This window comes from Centroberyx affinis, unplaced genomic scaffold (assembly GCF_046629955.1).
Source record: "Centroberyx affinis isolate AG114_WGS23_722 - 3 ecotype Tasmania unplaced genomic scaffold, CSIRO-AGI_Caff_v1 ptg004554l_1, whole genome shotgun sequence".
In the NCBI taxonomy this organism is placed as follows: Eukaryota; Metazoa; Chordata; class Actinopteri; order Beryciformes; family Berycidae; genus Centroberyx; species Centroberyx affinis.
Window position 1 is genome coordinate 130070 of NW_027282183.1, and position 27282 is coordinate 157351.

Below are 27282 nucleotides of genomic sequence, written 5' to 3' on the forward strand. Positions count from 1 at the left end.
GTGCACGATAGTAAAAGTTCACCAAAAACTACTTGAAGTCAATATTTAGTGCTACCGTTATTGATAAAATCTACAGCTTTTACAGTAATTAACTTCGCGGTGTCCCAGCCTCCTAAACTTGCCATCTTTCCTCACTGTTCATAATTTCAATAAACACTAGAGGGCAGCACACTCACTCAAATATAGGGGAACTTTATATTGTGTGGCTACACCTGTTAGAGTAATATAGCCTACCTTTGTCTTCATTCCTTCCCGTTTCTGTGCGAAATGACGTTCAATGAAATCACACTGCCATGGATAATGTGTTTTAAAATTGTGGTGAGAACATTGTAGGATGATTTAATGAGTAGTAGTCTAATGTCGCTACAAAAATACTCGATTATCAGCAGATAGATCGGTTATTGATAATCTGTCCAGGACCGAAAGATCACGTGCTCAGTTGTTTCATACAGACTATGTATGTCTCAAACCTGAGGCAATGAGGCGCTCTCATTTCTCTAAGGAAATTGCAATCAGGGGAACAGAAAATTGCGCAAATTTGTATCATCATTAATGCAATCACGAAAACTTCTGATGGCCGAAAACTCATCTTTTGCTTTCTTTTTTGAACACAGTTGAGCCCTCGTCTCTCTCTCTCTCTCTCTCTCTCTCTCTCTCTCTCTCTCTCTCTCTCTCTCTCTCTGTCTCTCCCTATCTCTCGCTCTCTCTCTCTCTCTGACAAGCAAACACATATACCCCCGCACGTCACTGTTTAACCAGCGTGCGGCTCATCTGTGCCCAGCCCACAGCGCTTATCTGTCATGAGATGCACTGTCGCCCTCAGTAGCTACTAAAAAACTGCGGAAATATCTGTTCTCCTGTCGTTCCAAGTTTCAATTATGAAAAACCTTCATTTCAAGGACTACTTTTGGGTAAGCAGCGTGCTCTGTGTTTTGTGTTATTGTTTTTTTTATTAGTATTAGGGCTACCTCGCAAACACAGTAATGAAGACTTGTGTGCCAAGAAGTATTTTGACAGTATTTTCACAGCAGTTTCTCTTTGTATTTATGGAACGCTTTATTTATGGAAGTTGAATTGTGATGGGCTTTTAATCACGTGATCTCCGGTCTCAACAGTTTCTCAGAAATACTACTGTCGCTATTTCGCCCAGCCCTTGGTGCGTGATTTATAAAAAAGTAATTTGGCTTAGTTCTAGATTCCAATATACTATTATTTAAGAAGAATATGATGAAAACAATTATTGGTATGGCATACTTTGTATAATAATAGAAAATCGATCTAACCCACTGATTTTGACATCAGGATGGTTGGGATGATTACAGACTGTCAACCTCAGCAGACCCAAATTATGGGGAATAGCAGCTCAAAACATCAATTTACATCCTCTGTCAAAGATACTACCTGTGTTGGCTCACCGTTAATTGACTGTGTTTATTTATGTCTGTGTGTAGAGTTGCCCGGTGAGAGTTTCACATGTTTAGACAGAGACTTCAGAGCAGAATGAGCCTTAGTCAGAGAAAGAGTGGGGAAGGGAATGGTGTGACCACTGCTCTCCAAAATCCTTAAGGTCTATCCTAGATATATAATATGGTTTAGTGGCCCACCTCATCACCTATAGCTGTTGTATGTGATGTGTGTGTTTTGTGAACTGTGTTCTGAATGTGACCTCTGTTACCAGTGGTCTGTGTTATGTTGTAGTCATTTTTGTCACTGCAAAAATGTTTTCCAATGGGGACAGTAAAGTCAGTAATGTAAATTAGTGTTTACTCATGTTTTGAAATATATAACTGATATATCTATAACTGATCCATAAACAAGACATAATCTAAACAAATCTACTTTAAGATCTATAACCCTAAACACACTGCAGCTAAAACCAAAGACAATGAAAACAATTTTAAATTTTACTCTAAGATCTAATTTCCATCTTACTGACAGAACTCTGACCTGACCAGCACAGGAGGCTACGATGCCATCATCCAGCATCTCAGTGATGGCAAGAGGACATGCAAGGAGGTGGAGGACTTCATGAAAGCCAGGTAATGAGGTACTTAAAACACAGGATATGGCAGCATCTGTCTGTGCTGCATTTTCATTTTCAACTTCATTATTCTGAATCTAGTGAAAGAGCGATTCAGGGCTGGTGCCTGGCAAGTCATGTTTCTTCAGGAATTGTGCTCAGAAGCTCATCTAAGAGATCATAAAGCAGACCTTAGGAGCAATAAAGGGCAACAATAAGAAGAGCAGCAACGTGAGTTACAGTGACAGCATGGACTTCAGATGAAGAAATACACAACTGAGAGAGAGGCAGGACAAGAACTTTCACATTAGGGGAGATCTACAGTTTCTCCTTATGGAAAACAAAAGTTTGCACCAAACGTTCAGCAAATTTAAACTATTGCCTTAAGTTTGCCAAAGCTTTCCAGTGCTGACAAAGCTGCTGCTAATCTCAAGTAAAAAAGCATTAGTGGCAAATAATTTACCAGCATTAGCAATCTGTCAATAGCGTTGTATGAAAGTTTACCTCTGATAACAATGCCATTAGCTGCCAGTTTACGGTGAAGAACAAACAACCACACCCCAAAATTCCAAGGCAAGCCAAATTTCCAATTCTTAGAAAAAGGCACACCAAATCATTGATTGCTTACAAATGTAAAATACGATATAATGTAATGACTCAAGTGGGCCATCATAGGGAAGGATCAGCTGGACTTGAATTTTATTGAAGTTAATGTGATATCCTTGTCTGACACCGGGGTTCCCCCTACACTTCAATAAAAATCTACAGGCAAACCAGAGCTGACTGCAGCACACTGCTGTGTCATGGCACACCAGCTGAGAACCAACTCTGTAAACACACTGTGCTTTATAGAGCAGAGACGAAACAGCTGTTTCAGATCTAGAGCTCTGAGCTGGCACATCAAAATATTCATTGTGAAGGATTATCAAAATTGACTTTATGGTGGATGGAATAATTTATGAAGTTTGATATTTGAATTTTCAATTCCTCCTTCCTCATATAATAATTAACCCCCCCCCCCCCCTTTCTTGCACACCTGCACACCTGCTGCACACACACATACACACACACACACACACACACACACACACACAAGCACAGTTGGCAGTCAGTGATATACAATCAGTCAATTGCGGATATACAGACAAGATAAGAAGAAATCTTAATGATCTTGTGAGGAAACTGGGTCATTGCAGCAGCAGAGTAGTAACACACAGCAAAGAAATAATAGAATTTGAATATGAATATAGCAAATAGGAGATATTAAACATACGGACAGTTCCACTGTTACAAGAACATATTCAGTCAAAATGTATGAATGAAAAGTATGAAATAAGTGAGAAAAACATTGAGATGTACAGTATGTATGCACTAAGTACAAATAACATAATGAATATGAAGAAAATAAACTTTACAGCATATACGGTACACATGATGTGAAACAGGTCTACAGAAAGCCATATATGTTAACAGAAAGTGTCTAGGCATGTAGACATGCATTGTAAATAACTATTCATCTTAAATATAGAACATGCAGCTTTGGATAGGTGATTACTACCTATCCATCTCATCAAAAACTCCAGTCGGAGGTACCACGTGTGAAAAAAAAGTGGCAATCTGCAAGGTAAAAGAGCATTATTGTCTGTTGTAACTATCACTCTCATAATGAGAACACTTTTATAGATGGAGTCAGCAATACATGCAGAGACAAATACACAGATATGTATCGACTTGCAGAGAATATACACAAATATGTGCAGATTGGAAATTGCACATAAACTGTCTAAACATAAACTTATCTTCATGTTCATTGCTTTGGTAATTCTAGGTCTTGCATTCAAGAAAAAAGCACTTGCTCTGTATTCCATATATTGTTATCTCATTAGCTGTCATTTGAGTACCTATTGGCCCTGTGGACTTCCTGATTATGGCAGACTCAATAAAATATCAGGGAATTCAGGTGCTTATTGCTAAACTTTGTCACAGCAGTATTGTCCTTATTCGTCTCCCTACATCTGGATGCACACCTGGATCTTCCTATAGCTTGTCTAGTTCATAGTCAACCTTTTAATCTTAGCTGACATTTGTCAATCTTCTCAGTGGTTGTTTATCTGTAATCATTTACATTCAGATCAACCTGGTCAACCAGTCTAGTTTGAGAGGCCTGTTGTGCCATGCAAACTAGTTTAAGTGTTATCTAATACTGATGTCAGTGCAGTCTCACCATGTAAATTACGAGCTAAAGGGTTGGCATGGCCTCACACGTACTTAGTAACAAGGGCTTATTGTTGATCAGGATTTTCCAACGTGTGTCTGTCTCTTTCTTCCAGGGCATCAATTGAAGAGAAGTATGCCAAAGATCTCCTAGGTTTGTCCAGGAAGGTGTGCGGACACAACGAGATGAAGTAAGCAACCTCAGTGCTGAAGTGCCGTTTTCAGCTCAATTTACAGCACTCTGTCTGTGCAAAAGTGAAAAGCTTTGTCTAGTATATGGGATGCAAGTATCATACAGAGAAAGATCACAGCAGCTAGAGTCTGGTCACCAGGCCTGAGACTATTTTGACTCTGTGGTTAACACATTTGGAAGTGCAATAGCTGCAGCTGGTCAGCATGCACTGCAGAAATGCTGCACTTCAATGCAAGATAGATAATGATATTCTATTATGTATATATTTGTGAGTGTTCATTGTGTGCATCATATCAGTAACACATGAAATACATTAAAACATGATAGCGAGAATCAAGAATATGCAAATGCAAAAACCCAAGCCATAGTGCATAATGTCATAATAACAATAAAGCTTTATATTATTGTGCAGTGTGCATTGACTTGCAAATGTGAACTTCTGTCACACAGGTAATAATATCTCTAATAGTCTAAGTTAGTTAGCTGTACTGTCATCTAGATTGTATCAGCATGTCTAGTTCCCATTCTGTCAGCAGTCACATGATCAACACGGCTTCATGGTGTAAAGCAAGCTGTGGATGTGGTGGGGATGGGAAGAGGAAGGAAGATGGGTCAGGGGTGGGGGGGGGGGGTGTTAAAGGGAACTTAAAGGGTAACCGGTTATTATTATTAATAATAATAACCGAAGTTATTATTATTATATATAGGATAGATTATAATAGGAGATTGACTTGGTTACACACAATAACAAACAGACCGGATCAGGTGAAAGGTAAAGACGTTTTATTTCTCTGTAGGGTCCTTTCCATAATGTTGTCAGACACTTATAGTAACAATCTGATCCTGTCAGTGGCAAAAACAAACACTTGTAGTGGACGTACATTGACGGTTCGTATTTCCCCGTCGGATTACATTGTAGTCCGTTTCACGGCTGCCGGGTGAAGCGATCTCGCTCAATACTGGACCAGTTTCAAAAATTGTTGTCCCCATTAGTTACTTAGACCTAGGGTCCATGTTGAAAAATACCGAAGTTACCCTTTAAATTACTTTATAATATAATTATTATAATACAAAGTCTTCTGGGGATTTTAAAGGGCATTATTGATACATCCACGTTACCATGTGCGATTATTTTATACAGCATTTGTCATGCAGTCATATTCATTTTGTGTGTGTTTGTGCATTGGTTACAGTGGTGTGTGTGTGTGCGTGCTTGCATGCATGTGCATGTGTGCACGTGTGCGTGTGAGCATGTGTGTGTAATGTAACTCAGTGAACAATGTTGTATGAGGTCAATTTCCCCCCATAACCTTGTTTCTTATTGTTTTTCAAGCACATTAAAAAGATCCCTGGACATGTTCAAATTAGGTAAGTGCTTGACGGTCTTAATAAAACTACTATTCAGTTTGCAGTTTATGTAGTGTGCTGCCATTTCTCATGGTCAGTTCATGTTTCCATGTATGTCACAATTTAAATCATGTTTTTACACTGTAGAGATTGAACATGTGAGTCTATCACACCTACAACTGGCACAGACCATGAGGGAGGAGGCCAAGAAGCTGGAAGACTTCAGAGAGAAACAAAAAGATGCACGGAAAAAGGTGAGTAGTTTTATCAGCACTATGATGCACTGTGGTGATCATGGTGTCTTAGCAATACAACACATTAAGTTTGATAACTGTATAGATATAACACTGTCATTACAGGTAGAACAGCAGATGGATGCTCACCATAAACAGAAGGCTTCACAGTTCAAGAAAACCATGGAGGTGAATAGGAGGCCTGGCCTCTGTGCTTTTCTAAATATTTGGGCTCTATATTTGTGACAGAGCATGGCACATGGCATGGCATTTTGTCAGGCACACACAGGTTTTTTTCTCACCTGCATCCGTTTGACATTTTGGTGACTTGCTGTGAACTTGACTGTGTTAAGTGGGAGGAGAGGAGCGGTAGGGGTGTGTCAGTAACGATCGTAACGTGTGTCAGTAAGCAACGCAGTGAAATTTGGTGTGAAGGGTTACGGGAATTTGTGCTTGCACCACCCGCCTTTTGACCCACCAGGTCAAAAGTGCATGGCGCAGTCATGTTCTGTGCTATTTTCATGGGTTTACCAAGCGATGGCCAAATTGACTTTGATATAAATCCCTTGAGCAGGAGAAAATAAGATACAACATATACATCCTTCCAGCATGTGGCTGCAGTGTGAATGATTGTCAACCAACAGAGATCTGTCAGTATGCACCATGATGGGACTGTGGATGTGTCAGCGTCCTCTATAGATGTCAGGGACTGGCTGGAGGACGCCCCCTCCTGTAACCAAACTGTCTGTTCACCACCAACTCCGCCTAATATCATTGAACTGTTTCCTATGTTTGGCAATGGTTCTCCAAGGACCAGAGATAGATAGATAGATAAATAGATAGATACATACGTAAGGTAATACTGATAAGGTCCTCCAACAGGAAATTTGTTGCCACTGAGTTTAAGATTAGTTTCAGTTGTGTTCTGAAAACAGTGAACATGCCATTCTTATTCCATCTTGGTCCTTCCTCTTCGGAGAGGGAAGTTCTATTGACCAGTCTGGGAAGTGAACCACAGGACATCTTTAACCACTATGAAAATGACCACCAAAAGAGGAACCACTTCTCATGCATTATTCAAATGCAAAAAGGAAAATGCAACTTGCTGTTGATGGGCAGTGAAACTGTATGTGCTCTGGTTTACATAGAGAAAGAAAAAAAGGAGGAGGTACAGAAGCAACAGTTGCAGTAAGGGCTCCAGATTATAAAACTGACCAACATGAGTGTCACTGTTTAATTCCAAATTGTAAAGGTACAACAGGTATCTGGAAAAAGTGTCTAATTTCAAGATGAGTAGGCCTGGTCTTGGCACTGTCTGGTTTCTGAGTCTTTAAAAAAAAGTGTCTTCTTGCGATGTGTCTCAGCTGTTTACTCAGAACTGTCTTGTAAAGGAGGGCCAGCAATATTAACACAACCACAAGTACGAAAAACTCCAACATAATATAAAGCAGCCCTATGTTATAACTGTTCGCTCACTCGCTCCCTTGCTTGTACATGAAAGTTTCATCCATTTTCCTGGATATGACCTACTACTCAGCCAACCTATAAATACAGGCCGGTCTTCACAGGCCACACCAAGAGTGGGAAATGTTTAGGCTGTGTGTGTTATGTTGTTACTATGCGAGCTGCTAGTGAAACACTGGCCTTTTTTACCGTGGGAATTGACCTGAAAAACAGCAAAATATACTCAGGCATTTAATCAGTTGATCAATAAAACAAATATGACCTCTATGCCCCTTTTCTCCAGCATTTTGTCCAAATTATTTGCTGTAGCCTCAATCCAGGAATGCATGGAAATGAAGTACAGCCTCCTGGAATCTATTGACACAGTCAATCCAAGTTGATGCACTGCAAACTTATAATGCTAATGCTAACCCTGCTGACGTCCCCAGTCTAAGAAGACCTATGAGCAGAAGTGTCGAGATAAAGAAGAAGCAGATCAGAACGTGAACCGAAACGCCAACACCAACAACACCAAGCACATAGAGAAGGTACAGTAGCAACAGTAGGCCAAGTCCCTGATGGAGCTGGAGATGCTAAATACTAATTGTACTGTCTCGGCCTTATTCTCACCGTTTGAGACTAAGTGTTCATGCATCCTTTCCTCGCTACCTTTCAGCTCTACTCAAAAGCACAGCAAGCAAAACAGAATGCAGAAGAAGCTGGTAAGTTCCTACAACAGCCTACTTTGTGCATAATGTGCTACAGTCACCGCAAATCATCACCAGATCACATGTTGGCTATGTACTGTTCTCTTTTGGATGATGCTTCACAAGCAATGTAGATAAAGAGCGTGAAGTGTGAAAAGCCAGCTCAAATTCGAACACACAAATCTAGGCAGAATTTAATTTAGCTCAGTTCGGCCTGATTACATATTGATTATAGTTTCAACAAACAGAAATTGAACTATGCTTTGAATTTGATTGATTGAATTGATTTTAAAATGTTAATCATATCATAATCATAATCTACTACACGGGAGACTGGAGTGGCGAGTGCAACTGTGAAAAACGCACCTGTGTATCTGGTCGTGTTTGTGTATTTAAACTGTTGCTGGGTGTATATGTTTGATTGGCAGACAGGATATACCTGCAGAATGTGACCACATTGGGGAAGATTAGAGATGACTGGCTGAAGGAGCATGTCAAGGCCTGTGAGGTAAGACTCAGGAAGACTCGAGAGTGAAGTATTATCTTGAAGTGCCTGTCTGAGTCTGGGATACCACAATACAGGACAGTACATACAGGGTCTATAATAGTCACCACACAGGCATATGGGATCTTTCTAATCTCCTCAAACAACCACAAAGTGCATCACAACGTGCCCCAAACAACAATAAAAAACACATTCATTTGAGTATAACATACATAATGTATATGGTGCTGAATGCTTCCCTGCATGTTTTCCCTACAGATGTTTGAAAAACAGGCAATGGAGCGAATCAACGTTCTGAGGAACACACTCTGGACTCACCTCAACCAGCTGTCCCAGCAGTGTGTTACCAGTGATGAGGTAGGCCCACACAATTACAGTCATCCGCAAACTACCAAAAAACTCATTATCTGCATTATTTTAAAATTCTAGGGTGGCAGGTTAGGGTTAAGTTAGGGTAATTCTAACTTGTTATAAACTTGCTTGGATGAATGCACACAGACAAGGCCTTACTGGACTTTGACATTATTTAACTCTCTCTTTCTCTCTCTGTATGTGTGTATGTGTGTGTGTGTGTGTGTGTGTGTGTGTGTTTGTAGCTGTATGAGGAAGTGAGAAAGTCACTGGAACAGTGTGACATCCAGGAAGACATTGAGCACTTTGTAAATCTCAGACGGACTGGCGACAAACCACCAGGTATAAATGTGGTCTGAGTCATAGATAACATTACAGGTGCAACACAGCACACAACACAGCTCCACAGCACACACACACAAGTAGACTATCATCGACACAACACACACACACACACACACACATTCACACTCACATACAGACACATACTCCCTTCCCTTCCAGGTTGTATCTGGAAGTATCATCGCTTGTGTCATTCTTCTCCTCCAACAGCTCCAGTTGTGTACGAGAACTTCTACAGCGGTCAGAGAAGTCCAACTGTAGCCCCGCCCCCTAGACAGCCTCCTCCAATCAGCAGGTAAGGAAGAAAGGGACACTAGGATAGACTGCCATCTATCTATCTATCTATCTATCCATCCATCCATCCATCCATCCATCCATTCACTCTAGCAATTCCTGTCTAAATTGTTAGAGCAGCATTCCTTGTTCTTTACCTTGTTTTGTGGACTTGCAGGAGGGGACCGTTACCTCCCGATCCAGCCACTGACAGCAGAGGTAGGCTATGTTTCGTTTTTTCAATCAAATAATAACATCTAATTCTTCTGGTATGGTTTATGAATGGAAGATCTACTCATCCTTTCTATATCCATAATAAAGCCTTTTTACTTCAAACCAAATTACTGGAGGGTTAGAAAAACAACAAATTGTATTGGGATTAGAGCCTAGTTGTATTATTATCTACTAAATGGTCACTGCACGTTGCATATATACTGAGATTACAGTCATTAACCACCGCGTTTTGATCTTTGCTTTGATTGCAGACGATGCTGTCTACTCGACAGTGCAAGAACCGGGGTACAGCCTTATCCGCTACTAACACACAGATCCACTGGAGAAGCTCTATCCTATGCAGACTGTAGTTGGGCATGAAGGTTACATTAAGTATCGTGAGTTCCTTCTTGGTGATTTTCCTGTAAGGATAGGTTGACCAGATGACTAATTACTTACTATGCTTCCTAACAGTGTAAATAAGTACATGCACATTTCATTGATATCTCCAACTGTGTTCTAAACAGTACAGTAAAGCAAGATCTTGCGTGTAAAACTACAAAGCATAGAGTGATGATTTGTGCTCAATACTTCTGATGAAAAGTACATTCCTTAGAATGATACAGATGTTGATAACACAATCAATAAACACATAAAATAATGACTTCCAGATAGCCATAAATTTCAGAGGTTATGGCCACTGTCTGGAGATAGAGCCTATTTTATTATGCAGATATTGGGGAAGCTATTAATTTGTTGATTTATATGTTGATATTGCACAAAACTATTTATTCAGCATAATTGTACCTTACTTTATACTCAAGTATCTATTTATTTTTGTGGGTCTGTACATATTACAAAATTTTACCTGAGATTTACAAACCAAGATATAATGTGTGTCATCTGTTTTCAATTCCTCTTGGTCATGTGAGAGCGGCATGTAGCTGTCAAGTGACTAACAGTGATCTCAGGACTGGAGCCTAATGGCTAACTCAAACAACTTCTCTTATTTATAGCCATTTACCTACAATGTATAGCCATGTGGATCAAAGTGACCACATTCTGGCTAAACAAAATCTTAAAATTCTTCCTATTTGTGCTTAACACAACCCAAAATCATTTTTCTCCCTTCGTCCAATGAACACTGTGAAGGGCAAATACCTCAATCTACACCGACCTGAGTAACACTTTTGATTGGGTTAAAGGATAAGGCTGGTGTTTTTTAATGCATTGCTTACCGTCAACAAATCCTATGAAAATAACAAAATCAGCAATGATTTTGTTTTGCCAGAAAATCTCTTCCATGTAGCCGGTGCCCAATGAAGCCATGTCCCAGCAGCCATAGAACTCCATTGTATTAAAAAAATTATTAAAAACACATCAAAGACGTCATATTTCATCATCCCGATGCACCGGGCCAGCCGACTTTTTCCTCAAACAACTTAATAAGCCGGCTGTAAACACTTTGCAATCTCAGGAAAGTAGTTCCGTAGCACCGAAAATAGTCCCCGGCATAATGAAGAATTTGTTCCCATTTGAATTTGATTTGTTAATAACTACAACAGCCTGACTTTTCGTGGTAACAGTTAGCGATATTTAAAATTGAAACTATGTCTTTGTGAGCTGTATTTCATGGTTTTTAGCTTACAATTGGAGCCAGTGACTTCTGGGTTGACGGCTAAAAACGGTACATGGGAAGTCAGAAAGTAACGGGAGTAGAGCAAACGCATTGTTGATTTTGTTATTTTCATAGGATTTGTTGATGGTAAGAAATGCATTAAAAAACACCAGCCTTATCCTTTAAGGTTCATCTCCATAACATGTACAAAAGTAAAATTAGCTCATCTGCCCCTCAGATTAACATTTCAGTAATTAGAAGAAATACAGATTCTGGGCAGTCACACAGTACATCTGTGGTGTTGACATACAGTTTTCTTTGAATACATGAAGAGGATTGAAGGAGTTTTTGCAATAATAGCACTTTTACTTCCTTCTATTTATTTAAGGACACATATGATTTGTAGAAAATGAAAATGATACTGTACTTTGCTAGAGGAGTCATAGCAGCGCTCCTGGACTGCTGCATGTCAGGGAAGATGAGGTTTGGTACCTGGGTTGCATCTCAAGGTTTATGATTTGTCACTGTGATCCCTGCCCCCCGTTCTCTTCTATATTTCCATATTTCCTCTTCTATACTTCAATAAAGGTTATGTTATGCAGAAAATGAATTTTCTCTCCTGTTCCCTTACCCTTGAATAAGCCACTCCACCTTTTACTCCCAAACAAGGCCTGCGTTTATCAGCCACATAACTTGTACTATGCAACTGCACCATTTCTACATTACAAATAAGGCTTTGTTTGCGCATGTTATGGAATAATGAACACAAGAAAGGTTCAAATAAAATTAATACAGCTTTATTTCATCACATTTGGCAGCAACTTTATCTCACAATTTGTTTTTCTTTTTTAATTTCGGTATGTTTTCTCTTTACATTTCATATTATACAGTCCTCCTCAGTGGGAGTAACAGTCCCAGGTACCCATCAGTACATCTTTAGGGCACCTACATCTTTCCACTGGGTGTTGCTGTAACACCGCCTGACCTATAGGCCTGGTGTTGCATGGGTTCATTATGGATACCAGAGCTGTAATGGGAAACACTTTGTCAACAGGATTCCTTGCGGCAGAGGCCAGTCGATAGCATAAGAAGAGGTTCTGGTATGCAAGTTTGTCAGTGGCAAATGTGTCCTTTGGTTGCCAGATATCAGACAACATGCTCCATCTTGATCAGCTCCAGAATCAACTGGATGGTCCTCTCATCTACAGCGGACAGACAGACAGAATCAGTAATGCTAGAGCAAAAACGAAAACCTATTTTGTCCTCATTTATCTGCTTATATGCAGAAAATCTAAAAACACTTTATTGTAAAATTTGTATTTCAATAAAAAAAATTGTTTTTTTTAGAAATTTTAATACATTGCAGTGCTCCAAACATTTCATTCTTCAACTCCTCTTCCAATGGGGCAAGCAATAGATAATTTTAGATGTGAAAATGTGTTGCATCATCAAAATAAAAAAAATTGGTCATGCTTTTACTTAAAAAAGCCACCCCCAGCTTCTACTGATTTTTTTTTTATCTCTATGATGTCCATGGTGAAATTATGAGAAACCAGTTTGGGTTGAGGAAGACAAAATTATTACATTGGTTTTTTGTTTTTTTTCCCCACTGGTATGCTCAGCCATGATGTGGTAAATTATAGACAATAACTGATATGCTTTCTGTCTTGTGTTATGAATTGTTGGCAGAGTGTTATTAGTTATTATCCGCTTCATCCACAATGTATATCATGTTTTCCATCATGATTTTTTTTTTTTTTTTTACATTTTTAGATGTAGCCTTGGAGATATTTGGCAAACGTGTTACTTTTGATTTTCTTACTCTAAGGACAAATGCTGTTTGTGCACATGGTGCGAGGCTTTGGTTTACCTTCCAGGTTCATCTTAGGGTTCTCTAGTTTCTTTTCCAGCAGCGAGTCCATCAGCTTCCTAAGGTGTTTGAAGATCACACCAATCCTCACAGGAGCCTTTAAGAGAGAACATGGGTGAAATAAAAAAAAAAAATGATATAGACTTTTTCTGGTCTACTAAGTCAAGTTTGCAAAGACACACCTGCTACTACAGAAGGGGATAGAATCGGCAATGGCATAGTAAGTCAAGAGTAGTTTTTTTTTTTGCTTTTTTCCTGTTTTTCTGCCAATTTTTGATGTGCTCCCCACGGTCCGAGGGTAGTTTTGACCCTGTGTTGAACCAGTCCCAGAGCAACCCAGATGCCCTCTGACCTGGAAGTGTATCCATCCATCCAGGGTGATGAGGCGTTCTCTGTGCTGAAGATCTATGTCGCCTCCGAACAACAGCATGGGGAAAGGAGATATCAGAGTTGTGTCTCGCAGGTAGATCTTAGTGTACTTCACCTGAAGATAGAAATAAACATAGGTGTGACATGTCAATAAACAGATAGCACACACGCATGTACACACACACACACACACACACACACATATGCTTCCTCCATACCTTCTCCTGGTAGAGCAGCCAGCCATGCGTCTGCAGGTTGCGGTTAACAGATGAGGGGTGGACCTGGGCCTTGCCTTGGGGGGTCTCTACTGTGCAGGCCACCCTCTCCAGCACGTCCACAGAGGGGGTGCAGAGGACGCGGGCCACGCTGTCATACAGCCCTGCTGTCAGCACCGCATTCAGGACAGAGATCTGCTGCTTGGACAAAGTGCCCGTCTGGGGTTTAAAGCGAGAAGAGGAGCGAGACGACCAGAAACCAGCCTGCTCCATCATCCTCATCAGGTCCTGCTTCACATCCTGGATAGAAGAAGAGATCAAACATGTCGGATCCCATAGGAGAAAGAGAGAGGTAGAGAGAGAGCGTGTAACTAACTGAAGAGAGTTCTCTGTGTCTCTGTGTGGGAGTAAAAGGTGTGTGTGTGTGTGTTTTACCTGCATTGTAAGGAGAGCTGTGTGGTTGAGGAAGTGTTTTCTACAGTAGGACATCTCTGCTCTCGAACCTTCAGTCCGGGAGTTCTTCCACCTAACAATACAACAGTTTCACAGGAGAAAATAGGTCATCAGAAAGTACAGAAATTAGCTTTCAGGATGACAGACAGACAATTAGCCTACTAATAAAATTAAAATATGAAAATATCAAAAATTTTAGCTATTGGCAGTAGCCAATAGCTCAATGGTAGTTCAATGGGGACCTAAAAAAAAATTATTAGCATATAGCTTATTTAGCATGTAGCTTGACTTGCAAGCTATTCAGGAAATGCTTTGTTAATCCCAAGTTAACCCTACTGATTTGCACTAGCATCAACAACATTTGAATGACCTGAAAGCAATCTTTGTGATCAATGAGAGGCTTCTAAAAATCCCCAACATGCCACTGGAGCAATATATACAGTCTGTGTGAAGTCATGTCACTTAAAGGTATAGCTCAACCAACTTTTAGAACAGTCCATACCCCAGATATGCATTGTATATGGTCAGGTGATCAGAGTTGGCTAATGCCAGTGCAGCTTTTGCCAAGTTGGCTTCCTCCCTCCTGTGCATTGGCGTGGAGAAGGGAGACTTCTCGGTGATGGCTGCCGCGATGGTTGCCTGAAACACACAGCTTATTAATACTCATGGAAAGATATGAAACATAAATAATAATAACAAAACATAATAATGATTGTAACAATAATAAAAAACAATTTTCTAAGAATGGTTTCTGATAAGTGAGGTGAGAAGAAGACATACTATGGGGTCCAGACAGCCAAGGATGGCTCCATAGATGAGCATCTTGCCAATCTTGACATTGACGGGCAGGCTGGCCAGGTGCTGTCCCAGTGGGGTGAGCAGGTGGCTGTCAGGGTGACACGCCCCGATCCTCCGCAGCAGGCTGATGGCGTTACTGACCGACTGGGGCTGGGGAGCATCCAGGGCCCGGCTCAGGAAGTCCTCTGGGGAGCCATACTCACACTTCTACAGAGGGGTGGGGGGTAGGGGGGGGAGAGGTGAGTGAGGTAGGTGGATTAGGGTTGAGTGTGTTTGTATCTGTGTGTGTGTGTGTGTGTGTGTGTGTGTGTGCGTGTGTGTCTGTGTGTGTGATGAGGGACATCCAAAACAGAAGATCCCCATGAATCATACTACTAACCTTTAGAGGGGGGTGGGTTTAGAAATGCTTACCCTATGAATATTTATGTTTGTGTTTCTGTGTATCTGTGTGTGTATGTGTGTGTGTGTGTGTATTTGTGTACCATAATATGAAGGCAGAGCTCCTCCAGAGGGACCCTCAGTATCTCTGGGATGGAGTAATCCATGAAGGCGTCAAACCTGAGGTCAAGGAGATTGAACATGAGCAAAGTGTACATGGGATAAAATGATCTGTAACAGGAATATGATTTGTCAGGTTTTTTTCAGGATTTCAGTTTTTTTGGATGAACAACTCCCATTTATGTCTAATAGGGGATTGTTGTTTTCCTGCTTTGTGTGTTCCTGATCCCATGCTGCGTGGTGAGTGATGAGTTCCATACCTGTATTTAGGGTAGAGTCTGAAGCAGAAGCCACTGCGGACACGTCCTGCCCTCCCCTGCCTTTGGAGGGCGCTGGCCTTGGAAACAAAGGTTTCCACCAGAGAGCTCATCTGGCTGCTCTCATGGTACCTGAACAACACAGCAGACCGGAGTTCAGTCTCTCTAATCAGGTCAAGTCATGTTTTACTATGGCTGAGGTTATTTATTCTAACTACCTGGTATACACAGGCACACAGCTAGATAACAGACATTGATATCACAGAACCATCAAACAGGTCTAATCATTTACTTCCACAAGCATGACTATCTGTTTAAACTTCACAGGACATAATGTAATATACATAATGTTGATGCTGTATCGTGAGAGACTTTTTGTTCACAGGCCCTTACTTGTTTTCTTTGGTCTTTCCCGTGTCGATGACAAACACAACATCAGGGATGGTCACGCCCGTCTCAGCAATGTTAGTCGACAACACAATCTAAAGGAGAGACAAAGCAGGTCTTGGCAGTTTGCCACAACATCACAGATTTGTGGGATTTTTACCACTTACCACTATTTGCTCGCTGGGAAAAACAGGAGAGGGCAACTTGGAAGGCAACCACACAGCAAAAGATTCCCATCTTAACCAGTCATTTTATTTTCTATTGAGTCTCAAAATTCTATTTTATCTTAAAGAATCTGACAATGGGGTGAGACAATTTCACTTGTTTCCATTGCAAAACAACTTTTTTAAAGTAATACACTTTTTCATATAAATAAATGTCTGTTACGCTACTCTCTGTCGCCAATTGATACATTAAAACAGTGATTCAATTATAGGTTGAATCACTGTTTTATGGTATCAATTGGCTATAATAGCCAGTTCATTAAAGCTTTTACATTTGCTATTCTTAACACCTATGAAGATGTCCCTCTTTCCCAGGAAAAATCCTCTGCTGCATTTTACATTTATGGAAGCAACAACAGCAGCTTGTTTGGAATAAATATAAGAAGGTAGAATATATATAAGAGGCTAAGAGGGTGTCTTTCTGCAGAAAAACACAAAAGCAATGACTGCTTATCACCAAAGGTGTTGCCAAAATAAAAAAAAACAAGAATCTTGTGGATTTTCACTTTAAAGAATTTTCTCAAATCATGTCACATCATCTTGATTCTACTGGAGTTATGTCAAGATATCCGTCATCCCCAACCCTGTGTTGTGGTGACACACTCTGCAGTACCTTCCTGACCCCTGCAGGGGGCACTGTGAAGGCAGCAGCCTGGTCCTTGGAGGAGAGAGTCGAGTGGAGCGCCACCAGCCGGTACCTTGGAGTGGATGACATAACTCATAATGAGAGGGAGGGAAAACCTTGTTGAATGTTAAATGTGCAGCGTATGCTGTTATAGTTGGGTGTCTTATGTGTATTTCACCATTTGTTTTCTTTTCCATGTTGGTGCAGGTCTGTAGTATGTGCTTTAGATTAGTTTACTTTTCATTACGTAGTGTGTGTGTGTGTGTGTGTGTGTGTGTGTGTGTGTGTCTCACCTGTCTTTTTCCCTGAACCTCTTGTCGGAGGACAGCAGATCATAGAGCTGCTGGATGTGGGCCAAGCCTGGGAGGAACACTAGAACTGCCCCATCCACCATTGCAAATTGAGGAGACTTGACTGGTAGAACACAAAAAAAAATACAGATATTGTATTCACACAACTAGACCAAAATGTGTTTTACATTACAGTGCTGATCTGAGCGAGGATAATCTGACCACGTTTGTTCAGTCCTGAGACCTATGTGACTAAAGCTATATCATCTGCCCAGCTGTGTGAAAGATCTGTCATCTGAGACAAACGTGACTGTATGTGGTACCTAGGTAGTCAATGAGGTCTAGCATCAAGTCCATGTTGATCTTATTGGGGTTCATGTACTGCAGCACCTGCCGAGTCCTGCTGCTGAAGTGGTCGAGGTCAGGACCCAGGTCCCAGCCAGGAGAGTCCCTCACTATCACCTCCTGCAACACACACAAGCACACACACACACATATCAGAGATAAGCACAACGTACATACACATGCACTCTTCTACAGAATGGATACATTAAAAATATGAGAACAGGAGATCTCTCTTTTGATGAGGTTCAACAGACAAGCTATCCATCTCAAGGCAAACCTCTTTAGGGGCAGCAAGGTAGACGATACGGTAATTGGAAGGTTAAAGTGCTGTAACAACAACAATGTCAGCAACCAAGTGTCCTATCAAAGTGTCCTTGAGCAAGACACTGAAACCCTCCCAGCTCAGTTAGTGGAAGTTGCTCCAGATAAGAGCATTGGCTACAATAACTAAACTTTACCACAAGGAGCAAAAACTCAATTGATCCTGACATCCTGTTTAATGGAGAGGTTATCACTTCTGTGAAATATTTAAAATATTTAGGCATTATATTTGATTCAAAATTCTTTTAAAAAGCAAGTTAAAGGACATTATTAGCAATGTTAAAGTTAATCTAAATAATGTGAAATGCATCAGACATAAGCTGTCTTTATCAGCTGCAAAGCTCTTTGTTCATTCTATGATTTTTCTTCTATTGTCATATTGCATTTAAACCTGGTCTCAGGCAGGTGTGACTACACTTAAGCCACTGTACTCTCTATACAAAGAAATCCTGAAAAAACCTAGGGATCATCACTGTAACATTCTGAGGAAATCTAATTTTTTAAACTTTGATAATTTTTTATTTTATTCAGATGTATGTCTAATGTATAAAATTATCAATGATCTTGCACCGGCTCCCTTAAAAGGATGCCTGACCATCCCTAACAGCAATGTTAGGGGGACTAGAGCTTCAGTGAGGGGCGACTGGGTACCACAGCTCAGAATGTAGCCTTTGGCCAGTCAGCATTTTCTGTTAAAGTAGTTGGAAAATGGAATTCCATACCTTCCAATATCAGAGAGTCTGAAAGCCTTTCAGCTTTTAAATGAAACCAACTCAATCATGTCACCACTAATGATTACCTTGTATGGCTAATTTTATCTGGTATATTCACTACTATACAATGGGGTGCAATGTATTTTAAATTGTGCATTGTCCCTGTAAAAATAAACAATAAAATAAAAAAAGAAAAAGAAACTCAGATATCCCAACAATTTTCCAACATATCGGTGAAGGAGAGGAGACAGAGAGAGAGAGTGAGTTACATAAACAAATAAAAATCATCCTCTCACTCCTTTCCACACAAACATATCTGAGTGGGAGATAATACGCCCCAGAGACTCAATATTACCTGGTGCTGTAAGGTCTTGCCACCTTTTTGGGTGACAGAGATGCTAATTTCTTCTTCATCTTCAAGAATTTTCTGGCTGTACTCCGAGTCTTTTTCCAGGACGTACCCGGTCTGCTCCACTATGTCTTCCAAATGGAACACCTGGGAACGAAAACAAGAGCTTGATTATATCCCGTCTCATCGGTAGTGTCTGGATGTGTCTAGGATGGTATGGACAAGTCCAGTTATAGTAAATATGCTGCACTACAGGAAGAAAAAAATAAAATCACACACATCACTAATTAGTTATGTAGTCAATACACTGATACTGTTTAGTTTATTTAATTTAAGGCGCAGTTGTCACAGCATCTTCCTTGTAAAGCGATTGTAAACAGGTCATGATGATGTTGCGCCTGATGGCAGCGCATCTTCTTTGGAACATACGCATCAATAAATTCATTCAGTGAAAAAGTGTGAAAGTGAATCAGACGAACTGAAAGAGTAAAGAATGTATCAATGTCACGTTGGGCCGGACAAAGCAAACTACGAGGTGAGAAAGCCAGGGTGGTGTGGGTGTAATGTAACTCAGTATAGGTCTGATCAGCAGTGATGTAGTGATAAATAAAAAAGTGGTCAAATGAAAACCTCCAGTTGGTGATCATCATAAGGTAAAGATCCACCAATATAAATAGAAGTCAATTCTATTTTTAGAAAAGCATTATTTCTTCTCATTTTTTCCTTAAAGGACTCTTTCCCATATAACTTACATCAGTTTGATATTGGTTACTTACTTATAGTATATAGTATGAATTTATCACATAAAGATTTAAGTGTAAACTGAGGTGTGTTTACGCACTGCTACTGAGAGTGGTTGTGGAAGGAGTCAGAACGTATTTCTGCTGAGCCTGGTGGGGATGTCACGGGCCTAATTGTCACCAAAATGCCTGTGATGGGAGGTGCCCAATTGATTACGCTGATGACATAACCATTCTCACTAATCCCAGTATCCACGCTCACCCACAACAGAACATAGGATAGTTACTGTAGATTCTGTATATGAGTAAACACAGAAATGTCTCAAGCCTGTCTTACCTCCACAGGGAAAGTCCTGCCAGGAATGGTGACTACAGGGCAGCGGTTGAAGTAGTTGGAGAACTTGTGACAGTCCACCGTGGCACTCATCAGGACCAGCCGCAGGTCTGATCTCCTCATGACAACGTCCTTCAGAATGGTTAGCAGGAAGTCCGACTGCACGCTGCGCTCATGGACCTGGGCGAGATGGAGGAGAGACAGGTGGGAGAGAATGGGGGGAGAGAGGCAAGTGAATGGGATGGAAGTAGAATATATTGTCCCATCATCACATTTCTAAACAACCTCTTTAATTTGCCAATACTGTCTTAAATCAAGATCTATACATGGATCCTGTGCAGTACCTCGTCTACGATGATGTGTGTCAGGGAGCTGAGGTGTTGGTCTTGCTGGAGTTTCCTAAGCAGAACCCCAGTGGTACAGTACAGCAGACGGGTCCAGTCCCCAGACTGGTTCTCCATCCGGATCTGGTATCCGCACAGCGACGTCTGAAACATCATTACATTATTAGACCTCATTAGAGTGTGTGACAGTTAGTATATCCAATCTAATTGCATTGTCACATATACAGTATGAGAGCTATACACAGGCATTAATTCCATACAGTTCCTCAGCTCATTTTGAAAGCTTCTACATACAGCGGTGCCTCCATAGGAGCAGTAAAACAGTATAATCTAGACTATAATCTGTACTGACAGAATCGTATTATGTTCACCTTAGATCCTGGTCCATCCTCGCAGCCTAGCTCCTGGCTGACTCTGCTGGCCAGACTCATGGCAGATATCCTGCGGGGCTGGGTCACCACGATGTTGCAGGGCTGTGCCACGTTGCCCCCCGTCAACAGCTCCTCCAAGAGGAACTGGGGGATCTGAGTACTCTTCCCGCTGCCCGTCTCGCCGGCCACCACCACCACAGAGTGGCGCTGCAGAGCCTCCAGGACACGCTGCCGGTGCTGGAAGACTGGGAGCTGCTCTCGTTCCGCCTTGAGGATACGAAAATTTCTGAATGAATTGGGTTCAGTGTATGCGTGTCTTGAGGTGTGCAACAGATGAGTAACCTGAAAATGTCTAAAATATAAATTGTATAACATAAAGAAGTGAAAATGTAATCAAGTTTATTTACCTTCAGTCTGTGGGCCAGTGGGGACTTCCGCAGCTTCATTAGGAGCTCCCTGGCCGCCTGAGGTGCTCCTGCCCCTTCCCTCCTCCCCCCTCTCTTCTCACTCTGATCCTCCAGTTCCTCTCCTCCTTCTCCAACATCCAGACCAGCCAGGCTCTCCCAGGACTCTTCAGGCTCTTCGTCCCCAGCCCCGCGCAGCCCCGGCTGGGCTTCGGACTCCTGCCCTGGGCTCTGATTCTGGCTCTGCTGCTGTTTGAGCCTGGTCAGGAGCCGGGAGATGAACTGGTCTCGAGGTTTATTGGCGGCGGTGCGGCTCTCTTCCTGTTGCTGCTGCTCGCTGTCTCGCCACTCCAACCACACATCTCTGTAGGTCGGAGGAAGGAGCTGGTGCACCGACTGAGAGAGAAAGGAGGGAAGAGAGAGGGATATGGCTATGGGGCCATGGGGCAGAGCCAAAATGTGAGCTCATGCAGGCCAAATGGCATAGCACCACTGGGCTAACCTCAGCTAGGTTAGAAGCATTACCTGTCCTTTGACCAGGGTGTAGAGTGCCAGCGTGGCCCCCAGATGTTGGGCTTGCATGCTGTCCTCAGTCAGGATGGTGGGACACACTTCCAGAACATCATCTGCTCTCTGAACACGCACCCTGACCGGTGCACAGACATCATATCAATACAAACACATGTATACACACACAAACATATTGATAATTAAATACTGATACTTTAATACCACCATGATATCAATATTTAAAATGGTTCTGATCTTTGTTAGTCATAAATTTGACAGTATTCCTACGAAAAAAGACAATGGAGTTAAAAAAAATCTCAAATAGCACTACAATCTACGGGCTACATGACAAATATATTTGGTGGTACCGCACATTATTTCACTCTTCATTCCATGCAGCACAAAAATGTTTGAAACAGAACTAATTAACAACAAGAAGACAGTCAGAGGTCAGTGAAAATTCAGAATTCATCCCTGAACGTTTGCTCCTAACATAAGCAATGGTAGGAAAAGGCAAGTGCAGAAACTATGTTGAACTCAAAAGGAAAAAAAAGCAGCATGTGGAGATGCTTTCTGTGGAAAGATTTTGCTTATGAAGCTTATGTGCGGGCAAAGCAAAATGTGTGTGTGTGTGTTTTGTTCTACTTGTGGGGACAAGTTTGAGTTTTATACCTTTGCTGTGAGGACATTTTATCTGGCGCTCACTTCTACAAAGGACAAGTTTAGGGTTGAGTCTTGAGATTAGGGTGAAGATTAGAATCAAATTGTGCCTCAAATTATTAAAACATATTTTCTGTTTTGATAGTTTGTGTTGGTAGTTTGTTTCTTTTGGTCAAGGTACCAGTGGTATCAAATATTATTTATTTTAGCTATTATCTGTATCAACAGTCCAAATTCTTGTATCATGACAGTCCTTGCACACTTGGACACACACAACCACATATGAACATGCACATAGATAACTAGACGCGCGCACGCACACACACACACACACACACACTGTCTCACTTACTTGCATCTCCAGTATCTCCCAGCTGCGACCTTGTGAAAAGCTGGCGCGGGGCTCTTGGGCAGGTTCTTTCGGACCCAGTCTATGAGGAACTGTTTGGGAGACTTTCCTGTCCAGCTGCGAGCTGTGTAGTCGAAATTGCGAATGTCCTTTGGCTCATTCTTTTTCACAACTGCAGAAAAACAAGCAGTATTTAACAGTCAGCAATATAATCTGTTCAAAGATCAGCCAATAGCAGATGGCAATTTGTGTAGCATGCTTTTTACCTTTAGATGTCAGGCTTTACACAGATTTGGATTTGGGGTTTAGTTACTCTTTGAACTTGACAATGGGCTTGGCCTTATACAAACCTGGCTGTAACTCACTGATCGTTTTGCTGCTCAACGCAAAACTCTGTTCAGCAGAGGTTATCAAAAATGTCTGCAGTGGCATTTCAAATTCATCCCATGGGGGGGCCACAGATTACATAAATCTGTATATTCTGATCTGGTAAATGTAGTTTAATAAAATTTGGTCCACATGCTTTAGGTACAAGCATAAGTCACAATTTTAGGTTTGGTTGTGGTTGGTGATGTGGGTGTGGCCTAAGCAAAAATGGTATATAGCTCATATTAGGCTTAAACATCATTAGGGCTTGAACCTGAATCTACACTTGCGGCTATATTCTCATCTGTATTTATCTCTGTGCTACTCTGTAAAACACTTTGATCCTGTTTTTGTCACAGTCCCTTAGTCTAACTTGGCTCAAAAGGTATTAGTTTGAGAGATGTACCTTTCTCTGGAGGAGGCGGCGGCGGCTTTTCAGCTTGTTCAAACAGGCTGAAGCCGAGGTCCTCTTTCTGCTCACTGACAGGAGGGGGTTTCTTCTCCTTCTGGGGCGCGTCCACCACCTTTATCGCTGGATTGAACATGGGATGGGACTCCAGTGGCTTCATTTCTAGAGGTAGGACAAACCATTTTCATTTGTTGTTCTACATAAGTCAAAAGTGAATTGAAGAAAGCGTCGATCTGTGTGTGTGTATGTGTTTCAGCACACGGACCTTGCTGGATGATGCGTATCCTGTCCTGTGCCATTCTCTGGCCGGCCTTGTCTTTTTTGGTCTTTGCAACAGCTGCCATTTCCTTGGCATCGTACAGGTGGGCAGAAAGCACCAAGTACCTGTCATTCTACACAAGTAATGACACACACTGTTAGACAACGAGAAGACCACACACCATACTTTTATACCACAATCGCATATCCTATCACAACTTCATACTTTATTAGACTGTATTCATACAGTTTCTATATTTATAGCACGATTACATCAGTTCAATATTAAATAATTCCAAGTTGAACTCCTCTTACCGGGTCAAACTTTTCATCCTGTTCAGGATCATGTGAACTCTTCTTTCCTCCATCCTCCTCCTCCTCCTCTTCCTCTTCACTGGACTGCTCTGCATACCTTAAGATCCAGTCCTTCATGCTTGCAGCCTCGTCCTTCTCTGGTACCTGACAAACACCATGCTGGTGAGCTACTATACAGCAATAGCAAAAAATCCATCCATGCAACACACATTTGGAAGTACCCAAACACACCTTAGCTGTCTCCTTGGGGGGGTTGTTGGGTGCTTTGGGGTTGGGGGGCGCAGGCTTCTGCTGGACAGGAGGCTGGAACTTGGGCCGACTCCTTTGGCTCTCCTCCTGCAGCTGCTGGCTGAAACCCTCTGGGAGCTCCTCTGGAAATTAGAGTCAGTCAAGAACGTTAACAGTACTGACCGCCTCATGTCCTCAAGAGCATCTAAACATCTGTTGGTCTGCTTGTTCATCGTACCATCTTTGAGGTTGAGGCAGAGCCAGTCGAGAGCAGAGTGGAGATCCCCTCCATACAGCACACTGCTCTTCATCGCCTCCTCGATGTGTTCTGTCTTAAACTTGAACTTCTGCAGAGCGGTGTACAGGTCCTGGAAGAATAAAAACACAACAGTGGTCACAACACCAAATCTGCTTGTTTATCAATGGTGAAAACAGTCAGATACATGGTTTTATCTTAACCAGCAGTTTCTTGCTTGTAAGTCTCCCTGATATTGGCCCTTTGTCTCCATTCTCCTGTCTGAAGTCATTGATCAGCTTGATGATCTTCTTCTCCAGGTCAGCTTGGATGACAACCTGCGGTAAAGGGAAAGTCTTTGTCAAAGCCCATTCATTAACAACATGCTTTAAGAGCTAGTAATCCCTTAAAATAACCTTACACTTACATTAATTCACCCCTTAATTCATGCAAAATCCCCTTAAAATGAGTTTAGGGAGTTAGTAATGGAGGAGACCCCATGAAAACTTCCTTAAACACCCCTTACTTTTTGACTCCTTACATTCTAATTTAATGTAAAATTCTGGGAGACAGAAACTTTCCATTAATAACTCATTAATAATCCTGTACACCATGCACAAAAGGCTTAAAAAAAAATCCCTTAATTACTAGCGTCTCCATGAATCAACCCATGAATAAATCCCTTAAAAACCCATGATACTAACCTTACCTTTTTAAAGCTGATATTTTTAATGGATAATTAATGTTTATGTAATGAGAAATTAGGGACATTTCAGGGCTAAAATTAAGGGGTTTAGTTTCGTAGTGATAACATTTGTGCTAGAGGACGATAGAGGAGGCAAAATAGACGAGACTGAAGACTGAATACAAACACTGATCCATCTACAGGCTACTGATGCTCTCTGTTCAATCAGTTTACTACCAGGAAATCAATAGCAAGTTATAGCTGCAACTGCAATGTGAGTGAGGCTGAGACAATTTCTGGCAAGAGAGAGCATGTTTACAGTTACTGCACTGATGACTTACTTTAAGAATCGACTTGTCAGAGACTCCACCCGTGTCTACCTGGGCGGTGTTGGCAAGGCTGTAGGTCTTTGGAGCTGCAGGAAGAAAAGAGTTGCGTGAATCAGAAGCATCAAGTCATACATTTTCTGGTGCATGTGCTAACTGAGCTGGACTTAATGTTAAGCCAACCACATTGGCATAATGTTGGGATAAGTTATTGCTGGTGACGAATTCAGACTCTTAGTGAGGCAATGGAAAAGTCAGTATAGTAGAATGACATCTTTATTTAGAATTTAGTTCATTCCTAGTAACATCTGCCAGTGTTATACTAATCGAGTTGGTCTAGTGTGTAATAATAATAAACCTGAGTGCTATGTAAAGAAAAAGGAGCTAAAGAGAAAAGGTAGAGGGGAAGGTAGAGGGGAGATATCAGAGAGGAGCATATAATACAATGGGAAGAGGAGGACATTATGTATTTCTTGAAAAGTTGAATGTTCACATGGAAGAGAGAAGATCCTATGCTACTTATAGGCAGCAGCATACAAAGCCTATTCAGGGCCAGTACAAAGGAATTCAGATTTGTCTGAATTTAGCTGAAGGACATTCTGGGACATTCAGCCCTCGGCATCAACAATAGACAGTCGAGTTATCCTGCCATCATTTGTTTTCACTGTGAGATACAGCTGTGTATCATTTGCATTAACAAATCAGTCTATCATCACAAAAACTGAACCTTGAAGCTCATCACATAGCCTATTATGAATGAAGTCTAAGAAAAATGATCAGCAGTAGAGACTAGAGAGAATAGTTAGAGAATAGTTTCTACAGATAAGATGAGAATGTCCCAGCGAACAATTCAATTTAACAATCCAATTTCTGAATGTATCAATTCTTTTGACATGATCAATTGTGTCATAGACTGAAATTTTTCCATAAAACAGTATCTTTTTTCAGATGGTATCAGACATGCTTTGAGACGCACTGTCCAACTAAGGATACTACTATACAGATATCACAGCAAAACTACAAGTGCCTATAGGGATATTATGGTGATACAAAGGGAGATAAAAGTACAGTGAAGTACGATATGTCACTATGTAGCTACTGCTGAATAGCACAGATACACTGGACGTGGCTATAGGACTGTTATAGTGACATTTCTGTAGAGGATGAAGCTTGGGAGCAGGACAGAACAGACCAGAACAAAACAGAAAAATATCCACACATAGTCTGAAGCCAACTGGCTCTATTGTCAATCATGATCACCTTTTGATTTATTCTCTTTCGCCGGTTTGGCTGGCTTGTTGTTTGCCTGTTTCTTCCCGGCAGACGGGTCTTCCGCCACGCCGTTCCCCGCTGCAGGAGCCGGGGCCACCGGAGCAGCAGCAGCCGCAGCTGATTTCTTCTTCTTTCCACCCATTCAGTCACTAAAACGCTGCCGGATCGTGGCCCCACTAAGCAACTATGTGATGACAAGTCATCGGTTTGCTGCTGAAAGGTGATGGAAACAAATAAAGCCAGGAACCAGGCAAGTAGGTAACTCGCACGTCTTCATTCAGGTCGCTTGACTTTTGGACCACA

At 41.4% G+C, this 27282-nt stretch overlaps 2 protein-coding genes across 5 annotated transcripts; one reads left to right on the forward strand and one right to left on the reverse strand.

Annotated features, from left to right (window-relative positions):
• The first annotated feature begins 795 nt into the window (after positions 1-795).
• On the forward strand, positions 796-12650 carry pstpip2 (proline-serine-threonine phosphatase interacting protein 2). Of its 3 annotated transcripts, XR_011696872.1 has the most exons (15): positions 796-911; positions 1939-2039; positions 4351-4425; positions 5761-5795; positions 5922-6028; positions 6134-6196; positions 7900-7998; positions 8127-8172; positions 8586-8665; positions 8921-9019; positions 9259-9355; positions 9566-9650; positions 9807-9847; positions 10114-10239; positions 12514-12603. XR_011696872.1 is itself a non-coding variant. In XM_071544388.1 (14 exons), exons 1-14 carry the CDS (start codon positions 879-881, stop codon positions 12540-12542), a joined length of 990 nt encoding a protein of 329 aa, XP_071400489.1. In that variant the 5' UTR covers positions 796-878; the 3' UTR covers positions 12543-12650. The 3 variants fall into 3 exon arrangements, 2 of the variants coding, with proteins under 2 accessions (XP_071400489.1, XP_071400487.1); XM_071544388.1 differs by lacking the exon at positions 10114-10239 and having other exon boundaries at positions 12514-12650; XM_071544386.1 differs by lacking the exon at positions 12514-12603 and having other exon boundaries at positions 10114-12096.
• dhx29 (DEAH (Asp-Glu-Ala-His) box polypeptide 29) lies at positions 12241-27267 on the reverse strand. 2 transcript variants are annotated; one of them, XM_071544385.1, is made up of 28 exons: positions 26968-27267; positions 25723-25796; positions 24921-25034; positions 24700-24829; positions 24465-24604; positions 24234-24365; positions 23926-24052; positions 23658-23822; positions 22889-23057; positions 21892-22012; positions 21370-21762; positions 20963-21229; positions 20592-20735; positions 20251-20427; positions 19180-19320; positions 17769-17910; positions 17449-17569; positions 17144-17228; positions 16313-16401; positions 15923-16051; positions 15647-15722; positions 15147-15371; positions 14869-15005; positions 14349-14439; positions 13917-14213; positions 13682-13813; positions 13330-13426; positions 12241-12661 (listed from the first exon to the last, which is right to left on the reverse strand). In XM_071544385.1, exons 1-28 carry the CDS (start codon positions 27119-27121, stop codon positions 12606-12608), a joined length of 4125 nt encoding a protein of 1374 aa, XP_071400486.1. In that variant the 5' UTR covers positions 27122-27267; the 3' UTR covers positions 12241-12605. The 2 variants fall into 2 exon arrangements, with proteins under 2 accessions (XP_071400486.1, XP_071400485.1); XM_071544384.1 differs by having other exon boundaries at positions 24234-24377.
• Positions 27268-27282: the final 15 nt, after the last annotated feature.